Genomic DNA, 11153 nt, shown 5'->3' with positions numbered 1-11153 from the left:
CAACCCCCGCACATCCCCACCCTGTCATCCCCCTTGTATTCCCAATGCCAAGAGCAGACTTTAGCAAAAAGATTGAGAATACAGCATAAAGGAATTGTAAAACAGAGTACAAGGACTTCATTTGAGCCTGAACTAGTTAAAAATAGCTCTGTTTAGTATTCACACTATTCATGATAATGCCACAGAGTTCACAAATCCTGACAGGAAAAGAGTTGCCTGCTTTTTTTTGTGAAGGGAAATGTTTACATAAGCGCATCATCCGTGACAATTGACTTATACATAGAAGGAATTGTTATTAAGATACAGTCAACTGTCAAAATCTTGCAGTGAAAGAGAAAATCACTGGTGATGACAATGATGGCTTCCTTTCTGTCTAATATAAACATACCAGCATGATCACTTTTTTCCCCCAGGGCAAAGTCATTGTTCCATTTTGAAAGCTCTCTGTGAATGCTTGAAATGTTCCCTTGATATTTTTTCCCTCTGCTCGTTTATTTGCTTGTATCCAGGTGATGTGCCAACCTGTCACATCAAGCACAGACGGCCTTATTTCCTCAGAGCAAAGGTCAAAACAATTGTCATAGGAGGGATGGGTGTGTGTGTGTGTGTGTTTTCTGTTGGGGGGAGTTGATAGACCACACTCAGTAGTTTTAGTTTGACGTGTTAAGTACAAACTAGCTGAGGAAACTATATTGTTAACAACATGCTCACTCAAACATGAGTGTGACAGAGGTTTTGAAAGAAGAGATTCAAGATTTTTGCATGAAATGAACATTGTTATTAGTCTAAATAGCACACTTTGGCTGCACAGAGAAGAATTTCATCCCCTTAACTGAGATTTAGTTTTTTTTTATATTTGTATATGGAAATCAGCTGGTTTGTTTCAGGACACAAAGAGGCCAAACACAACCTACAAAAACATTTTACTTTGTCCATTTGGCCTAATTACAATATGTCACATTACATGGATGATAAAGGGTAATTAAATCCAAAAATCGAAAAACCAAAGTTATCTTACACTGCCACTTGAGGCCGCCAAAGTGCAAATCTGACAGTGGATCTTTAAAAAGAATGCTTCTTTTTCAACACATCTGCATGTCCCATTTTGGAGGACAAATACTGAGTTTCTTTCCAACTTCACTCTTTCTTAATAACAACACTTATCACCAGTTACAGTACTGACCACATGTCTTAACCACAGAATCATTATATAGTGTTAACACGTGTTAACAACACCTGTTGTCGTGAAGTGACTTTTTTCAAACTAGACGCACAGATGTGTTTAAAATCACACATCCCTTTGGGTCGTGAGAAAAAAGAGGGCGGAAATGTACATGCCTGCAGAGACATGACCTTACATTTCTTTCCACCAGAAAGAGATGAAAATATTGTCCTCAATTAGATGTCCTGCAGGTAAAACCTAGAAAGACTATTTGAATGATAATACATGATTTTGCAGAACTTTGAATGTAGTAAATAAACACCTAAGAAAAAGTTGGAGTTCACACTAAAATAGATATATAACAGCACTCTCAAAGGTGACATTACTTTAAAAAACCTAAAAATTAGAGTAGGATTAGTTGCCATTCAACACTTCTTTTAGGTATCAAAGCTGGAGTTGTAAAAACGCAAGCGGAGACGTTGTGAGTGTAGTGATACAGTCAGTCTGACACTGGTGTTAGCATACCCTGAAGGCAGTTTAAAGAATAGTGTAGGATGAGGTTGCATAATCTGTGCCTCAGATTCATGGAAAAGAGTGCCTGGTCTTTGAGAAAGATACACTGATACTTTAAAAACATCTGGAGAAAAGCATGTGGAGCAACACTCCTGGCAGCCACACAAGTGATTGTATTAAATGGAAATTTGTAGCTTAATTGATACTAGTTGCTACAAGCCGTGGTGGTGAAGTGGTGACATGTCTGAATTTTAATGTTAATTTGTGAGTTTGTCTCTACAAGCTAATATAAACAGATTTTCGAATGTTTTATCTTTTCATAAATGACTAAACCGCAATGGGCTTTGACCTTTGACTTGGATACAAACTTAAAGATCCCCCCTAGAAACATATCATGACATTCATACAAATAGTCAGCTAGGAACAATAATGTGTGTCTGATATGTTTTTTCCTTGTAAAAAAGTATAATTTCCACAATAAAATAAAAAGAAATGTAGCGATGTGCCAACGAAGGCAGCTCAGAAGAAGACTAGAAATCAGAAAACATGGATGTTAATAATTTATTGGCAGATGTTTTATGAAGAAGTAAATGCATTCAGCATGTTTATTAGACACACAATGCATTTTGGTGGGTAAACACTGCTATCATAACTTCAATTTGAAATTATTTGTCAACTGACAGACTGTTGCACCTTCAAGCTGAGAGAGTTTGAACATCATTACTGCAGCTTGACCAGAATGGGTTAAACCCTAGTATGGATCCCATATCATCATATATTTCCTAAATATATCCTTATATTTTGGGATTTCATATCTCAAAAGTATTTTTTGCAGGATTTACATTTGCATATTTTTATGCATAAGTATTCATTGTTTTGCAAAGAACTCTGTCATGGCTCATTGACCACGTAAATCCAGGTAGAAGTTGTAACATGTTATTGCTTTCATTAATTAAATCCGCTACAATTATTGTGCAGAAGAGACTGGAAAAAGAGGGAAAGTGAAAGCCGAGGAGAAACAGATGGTGTAAAACAGGGTGCAAATTAATTTTAGTTATCTACAAAACAGAAAAGTCTTTCAGATTAACAACTACTATCAGTCACTTGTATGACATGATGTGCTGGTTTATAGTGCATGAGTATTGCATTCCTTCAAAAGTGCTAGGAAGTGTTTTGAGAACTATAAAAAGGTTCCTCAAGTGGCTTTTCCTGCTTTTACAACAGTTTGTTTGAATGTACAAGAACAGCCTGAGCCTATTAGATGTTATCTACTGTACCTCCTCTCCTCCACTTGCATTTCACTAAAAAGCATTGTGAAAATAATTATTTGTGTGTGATCACGTCTGGTTTGCAGTTAACTTTAAAGTTGTAATGAACAGAACATCCCTGGAGCTGCAAGTTTTTATAATTCAATTGTGAAAAAAATCACACGCAAATTATGTTTTGGTTGCGCTAAAATGCCTCCGAACAGTACAAATGATTCACTGTGGATGAAAGATTATTTAATCCATCCCTCCTATACACACACACACACATAGGCTTTTAATAACGCAGATGGTTGAACAAGCTGGTTTTACACAGCACAAACTGGCCATCCTGGGCTTCACTCACACGTTCTTCGTAGGGGGCACAAGCACATTCATAAACAAAACACACCTGTTCTCCTAAAAGCACAAGCACACACAAAGGTTGAAGAGAACGTCCTGAGTGGAGGCACCTATGACTGAGAACAGACTGTCATGACTGTCCTTCCCCGTATCGTGTGACTGCTGGATTAGAGAAAAGGGCGATATTTCCCTAATGGCCTAATGTTGTGTTTGGCTGCCACACGTAGGGTAATGATACCTGCAGTCTCACATGTACAGCACACCTGCCTCTTCCCTGTGTGGTCTAGTAAGGCTAACAGAATAAGGAGTACCATTAAAGGGTCAGTTCACCCAAATACAAAAGAAATGTGTTTTCACTTACCTGTTGTCGTATATGGCCATGCAGACAGTTTTATTTGTCTGGTTTTGAGATGCCAGTCTCTTATTTCTGCCTCCATTTAAAAATGATAATAATGATAATGCACAGGAATAGATGTTTTCTTTGGAACTATACTTTCAACTATAGTTACATACTGTCTGTGTATTATGTAATTTGGATGAACCCACCTCTTAACAGTTTTGAATAATGTACTAAAGATAGGATCAAAACCAGTGTAAACTGTTCCTTTATTGCATTTTGTGTAAGTTCATGCTGCCCACTGACAGATGGAGCAAGACTTTTAAACAAGATATAGAACTTCTGTATGTATGTCACAGTTTTTCTTTATATGGTTTTCTTTTCCTTTTTTCTGTTTAAGAAAAAGAATATAAAACTACTGTAAGAGTGCGAAAGCAATGCAATTCAATTAAGAAACCCTGAAAAGATGAATTGGAAGACACATCCAATATATAGGACATTGTATAAAACAAGTGCATTTATATATATACACACACAAACACACACATATATACGCGTTTGGGATTTTGGTGTGTATGTGTGTCAGTACCTCCAGGCTGGTTCAGTCAAACCCTGGACTGGAATTCAAGTCAACCACAAAGGGGGGATTTCCACGTGCCTCTCAGTCGTCTTGTTTGGAACATAAAATTGTGCGTCATCCCGTGGCTGCATCCGCTAGTGCGCCTCACTTCCTCATGGCTACGGGGCAAAAACTGTTCAGCTGGCAGTGAAGTAATGCCTGACTCACACTACAGGTAAAAACTTAATCAATTTATATCATTAGAAAGTCTGACTTTGAAGTTAAAGGCCTAAACTTCAGTGCCATCCAGTGGTGACAACAAAGATGGGTGCTTATTAGAATGGAAGGAAACGATTTTCCCAAACATGTCTCAAAGCAATATTCAGAGACCCATGTGTACTCTGAAAGCACTGCTGGTTGCTTTAATGATTCTTCTTAGAGGAATATCAATGCATGATGAAGGACAAAACCCACAGTCCTGTTTCAGTGCGGAAACAAAGCCATAGGTAATATGAGTTTTTGGCAAAAAAAGTATTTTCTGTATGATAAAACTTTTTGTTATTATCCCTCTGTCGCAGCTCAGCCAGCAAACACTAGCCCCTTTTACACAGCCTGTTCCAGGCGGGAATGTTGCACCATTAAGCTGGCAGCAGAGGCAGTAACAGAGCCGGACCGCCGGCAGGATGGAAACAGTGTCACAACAGACGCTGGCGTGTTACACGTCACGCCTCTTTTACTTCCACAACAACTGCATGCAAACTAAAAATCACACACTGGGGTAGCATGTAATGCTAGATGTAATGACTTGGAATGGCTTGGTTGCAAGATCTGTGTTTAATAAGGACTACTGTCTGTGGAAACACAAAAAGAGAATTTGTTAATAAAAACAGTGTAACTTTGGAAAATAGACACTTGATTTGTCTAACTTTAGACAGCTGAAGCCTCGTATCATCTTTAACTAAGCATTAAAATTCATTTTGCACAGAACAGAGATTGTGGACTTCATCCACCATCACTTACGTAGAAATTGCATAACAAAGGAATGTCTTCACAGCAAGTAGACAGGAGAACAGTGACTGTGACCAATAATGCGTTCAATGTACATATAGGATTGCAAGTACTGTTTTAAGACTTCAAGAATGTGAAACCTATCTTTTCAGGAGGAAAAAGGTTATTGGGATTTGGATTATGAGGATTACGGACTTCTTCAATAGCCAGAGGTTATCTGATAATGCTGTGAACAAAATCATAACAGATTCTGTGCTGCTATCATGTTAAATGAACAAGTTAAACGAGCTCTAAGTTTCAAAATCTCCTCACATTCAACAATGGCTAAAAAGTGTACAGTGAACTGTGCTGACAGATCACAAAAGTGAAGACATTCTGGGAGTTGGGAGCACTCCTTCATTTGGTAGACACCAAATGAAGAAGTGTAGAAAAAAGACCCTTGTGACTGATGATGAAGTGGAACCTTCACAGTGCTTGCTTTGTCCAATCAATAATACAAAATTCAAATTATGAAAAAATAAGGAAAATCAGCAAATCTTCACACCTGAGAAGCTGGAACTGTGAAATGTTTTTGCATGAAAAATGATTGTATTTTAATGATTATCAAAATAGTTCAATTAATTAATAGGTCAATTAATTGTTGCAGCTGTTCTTATACTGGTTGGTAGTTGAATTTACAAGAAAGCCACATATTTTATAAACTATGTTTTGTAGGGGTGAAAGAAAAAAATAGATACAGTACATATTGCGATGTTTTGCGTGGCAATATTGTGTCAATATGTGGATGCCAAGCATCACTGACATGAGTTTAAACACGGTTGGCATTAGAATAATAAAACCAACAGATTTTTAGGTCCACTAGATGGTGTCAGCTGGATGCAACATTTATGAGAGTTATTTATGACAGTGTCAGTGTCTGCTTGACAGAGCCATTTTATGGCAATACAAACAATTAGTGATGAACAAAATGAAAATCTTGTTAGATAAAACAGATGTCAACAGCTTAGGGAACGCCGTTTTCAGTTGAAAAAAGGTAAGATCGCAATATGGCAATACAGTATTATGGGGCCTCTGGTGTTTCCCAACACTCATTTTCTATATACAAACTTCATAATTTATAAAGTAACTATTAATAAAAGCTTTCTAATAAGACAAATAAAAAGTAAATATTTTCCTCCGACATGTAGTGGAGTAGAAGTAGGCAGTGGCATGAAAAGATGTGACTCAAGTAGAGTAAAAATACCCCGATATGTTGTCCTGGTTTACAGGTGAAAACTTCAAAATGTGAGACTCAAAACCAGCTGGGATTCACTTTATTCAGGTAAATATTACAGGTAGGAAATAAAAAGGATGGACATGTTCATCTCAACAAACCATGAAAAAAGGAATATCCACTATCAGCAGTCATGCATGAACTAATCAATAAAGTTTGACTAAAAGGACAAAATGCACAGCCACCATCTATTCATACACATTCAGATTTCACATGAGTACAGTGTGTTACAATTTAACTGGCACTGACGTATGCAGCAACTATGTATGAGCCTTGATTCTTGTCAGTTCAAATTAAAGATGCCTATCACAACATACTGATGTTTCACAGTAGGTATTTCAGGTCATATATACAAGGCAAGATTAAAGAAAAAAATATCAGAACTACTTTAGTCTGATAGTCTGATAGTCAATTATTTACTGCCGCTCAAAATCCAGAACTTTAATACTTAACAATGCTGTTCTAAACTCAAGGTTTCACCATGCTAGTAGCACTGTAACGAGCAGTCAAACTACAGTATTTGTTGCAAATTACATTTTTGAAAGCTAAATTTCAACCACATTTTATTAATAAAATGTTTAAAAATTAGCCATCAGCAACAAATAATCACAAAAGATCATTATTTTTTTCCCTACTTGGACACATTTAGGTACTGCCTTGAAAACAGAATCAAAGGAGGACAGCTTGAAAAAACTAAAACGAGAAGTTAACAAAAACGGGAACAAATTTACATTTTAAAAGGGGTTTTATACTCAACATAAAACTTCTGTACTCAACTAGAACACAACATTTCAAATAAAGATCATAACAACAGATCCAAGCTGCAAAACCAGCTATTAGCATGGGCGGATTAAGCATACACTTAAAACTGTTCAGCTGCCGTAAATGTAAATAAAAGCAAGAGGTTTATTTACAGAAATAAGTCCATTAAGTTTGATAAGCGGTAAGTTGATCAAAATCATTCAAGAAGGACTCCGTTATGAACTCATACACAAGTCAAAAAAGGAAATAGGGCCAGGGGATGGCAACCCATTCCTACTGAAACCTTAATACAAAAGAGGGCATTCAGGATATTTCAAAAGTAATATTTAGGTCAATTATTAGGGTGACTTCAATAACCTAAATTTGTTGAAGTAGTACAGTTTACAGCTAAGGAATTCCAATTATCCTTTACAGACATGAGGAAGGTTGGACCAAGAAATCTGATTGGTTAAAGATGGTCCAACTGCCGACATTTGGCTAATAAAAGGCCTTATACGGGATCATAAACACATTATAAGCACTGAGCAAGTGTATGCTTATTGTCACCAGAGCATCGATATACAAGAGTGCAAACAATTATGGGGTTGAGTTCTTTATAGGGTTTCTGTAAAGGTGACGTCAAGTTACTCTGATGTAATTTTCTGATATATACCTTATGGTTATGCTGCAATAAATAAGATAATCTGTGTTAATCATAGGCTTGTAATCTGTTTTTAGTGCATTAGAGTACACTGAAATACACTGGAAACAGTGTTAGTGCCACGTTGTAAATATACTCCTGGAGCTAGTAAACAATCTATTTGCCGTGCCTTTAACTTTTTATATGTAACATACATTACTTTAAAGAAAAACCTTTTAGTCGGGGCATCTGTTTTATAGAGCTCATAATAGCCTTGAGAATGTTTTGTGTACTGCTTATATGAACACTTTTGCTACAGATGTTTTTTGGCTGTAATCACTGTAATGAATACCCTCTCAAAAAAAAAAATGATGATAGATGTTAATGGGCTTGATATGAATTCATACTACAAAATGCCATCTGAAATAGGAAATATCTGCATGTTCTACAAGTGTAGATAACCCTAATATAAACTTACCAACGTTTGTATTGAAAGCATTAAAAAAAAACATGACACTTTTCACGTCTAGAAATGTCCGGTGCATTCCTGGTAAAATGGTATGAAACAGTCAGTCAACAGATTAACTGATAAAGATATGCAACACTGATGTAGATATATGGTTCATACTGTCTCCAGATGGCATTGTTTTTTTTCACTGAAATGTTTTATGAACAGTTGAATCTTTTTTGCTTATTTGCTTCATCACTGCAAGAAACAAAAAGTAAGCCTTGGTGTTGTCGGCCAAGCTCTGAAAAAATACAGTTGTTGCATGTTCTGCTGCAGGAGATGACCGAACCGAGCCAAAATAGAAGATTTAGAAAAAGAAAACATCTCGACATACGCTGATGAATTTCTGTACAATATGTATAGAGACAGATTTTTTTAGTCTGTAAGCTAATAATGCTTTGTAAAGCCAGACAGAACCTAAAATGACAAAAACACTTTAGAGGAAAAATATATAGTCACTGTCCCCCAGTATCATCTGTCTTAACCATCATTGTTTATACTGCTCAAATTCACACACAATGGGACTCTGATTTATCTCAGTTTACAGTAGAGATATTTAAAGGCACATTCTGCAATATCTCCTATTGCATTTTTCACTTAACAAGGACACACAGTGTCATGGATGCGAAGCACCTAAAACCAGGCTCAGCCAACAGCATCAAACTGCATAGCTGCAGCACCAGCAGTTTAACACCTGCAATTCCAATGCAACATGCTGCTACTATACACGTAAGCATGCAGATCTCACCTTCTACAGGCAAGGAAAGGAATAGCTTCTGTACTTTGACAGTTACACCATCTGCAGTTGCTGTCACTTTTATAGCTGCTGTTTGAGAATTTATGTTTTAATGTATGAGCCCTTGTGTGTAGGATTTTAAAATGTATGTCTGTATGTCTTAACGACTCCTTGTGGTAGTACCAAAAAAAAAAAAAAAAAAGATACTTTTGCCAAACCTCACAGATTTGTTGTAAAATAAAAGAGATATGAAAGAAAGGTCATATAAAAAATAGCAATGATTAACTGCCTGGTCCATCTTTGCTCTGAATACTTGAATTATAACCTTTGTTGTTACTTACTCATTTACATATCAGTAATTGTTATTGTACCTATAAAAATCTGCAAGTGCAATATGTATCGTGGCGCAAGTGTTAAAACTGCAGCAGCTATTTCCTTCCTGTAGGAAAGAAAGCAGAATAGACATCTGCAGGTCCTAATTGGTGGTGCAGATTGGCATTTGATGAAGTGGACAGCTTCCCCTTAATTCTGTCTGCTGAGCGTGAATAAGTGAATATGTGTGTGAATTACTGATTGGCTCCAGGAGGTGCTTCGCATCTAAGAAAAAACGATGACACCTGAATCAGTAATAACTTTACCCATTTCCAGCACTCAGTCCTTCTCTTCACTCTAAGTCAGAGTTAGCAATGATGACATAATAAGGCCAAGTAGGAAATCTTGCTGACTGTGCCTTTAAATGTCTTGCAGGATGCCAAACATACAAATGCTTCCAAGTACAAGGTTTGTTACTTCTTCTCAATCTTCAGTGTTTGTACAAAACTCCAAAGGTCCTTGACCACCTGAGGAAGGTACAAGGGGGGAGAGAGGGATAACAACAGAATAGAAGAAAGAAATGATGAATCATTCAAATGAAGTGCTATACAGCATGAGACACATGACTCACTTTTACTATAACATGCTTTTGTGCGTCTCGCCTGTGGGAACGCTGAGTTTAGACGGGTTGTTGGGGAACGACGAGGAGTTGGGTGGGGGCAACAGTACATACCAGAGTATATGACTAGGTGCTCCAGGTCTGACAGATCTCAGCCTTGGCTGATGAAACCAAAGCACTTCCACAGATGTTTCTACACACTGGGATCAACAAGCTCTCCCCGACCCAACTCCACCCCCACTCTTTTCTTCGTCCAACCGGCCCTTGCGCCGGTCTAAGGAGCTTTCACCTGCTCTCGTAACTGTACAGTTAACATTTTAACAATGCAATGTAATCACAAATGAATGTTTTCAAGTGATCGCCTTCTTACAGATGCTTTGATACAAAAAACGCAACTTTACTATCTGACACACAGCCTAAACTAATTGAGTCTGTAGTGATAATCTAAGGGTTTTTGGATGATTCATTCATGCTGTGCAAAATAATGTGCAGGGGCTGTTGTTTTTCTTATGAAATGACAGGCAGCATTAGAGAAGATTTAAGTCCTGCATTTAGGAAAAACCCTGTTTTTTGAGTTGGTCAAAGGCCTTCAATGTGAAAGAGACTGGTACCATCCGCATACCACCAGTCCCTTCATTAAGGCTACAAAAGACACACAATCCAGTAAATCACTGAGAAAGAGTTTGCTTTGGCAGGTATACTCCCATTCCATCTCAAAAGAGCCCGCTGACACAGAATGAATATAATTCAAAGAGAACACACTGTGCTGGAGAGTTTTGAGGTATAATGGACAGTATAAGGTATGAGGACACTGAGGAACAATAACGCATTCTTCCCTATCTATCACGGCAAAAAAGCTCTTAAAGGAGAAATGAAGGTCCTGTGGCTACTAACACCCAGCAACTCCCCAAGGCTAAGTGTTTATGAGACTAATTGCACAGATTGCAAAAGCAAAAAAGCAGGTCATGATATAAAAAAAACTATATAAGACTCATCTCAGATGACTTGTAACCAGGACTCTCAAAACCATACACAATCAATAAATATATACATGTATCTATATATATAGCTTATATATTTATATATATATATATATATATATATATATATATATGTCAAATGACTTATGATTACTTAC

General features: G+C 37.1%; 1 protein-coding gene across 1 annotated transcript in view; it reads right to left on the bottom strand.

Moving 5' to 3' along the window:
• Nucleotides 1-6482: 6482 nt before the first annotated feature.
• Nucleotides 6483-11153, bottom strand: part of npm1b (nucleophosmin 1b) — a 17286-nt gene continuing 12615 nt past the window's right edge. Inside the window, exon 11 of the mRNA XM_035669048.1 lies at nucleotides 6483-9923. Coding sequence (XP_035524941.1) covers nucleotides 9870-9923 — 54 coding nt within the window. The 3' untranslated portion in view covers nucleotides 6483-9869. The remainder of the gene's footprint in view (nucleotides 9924-11153) is intronic.

This window comes from Morone saxatilis, unplaced genomic scaffold (genome assembly GCF_004916995.1).
Source record: "Morone saxatilis isolate NCDOM2014 unplaced genomic scaffold, NCSU_SB_2.0 Contig22, whole genome shotgun sequence".
Classification (NCBI taxonomy): Eukaryota; Metazoa; Chordata; class Actinopteri; family Moronidae; genus Morone; species Morone saxatilis.
This window is presented reverse-complemented; position numbering and strand designations above follow the sequence as displayed.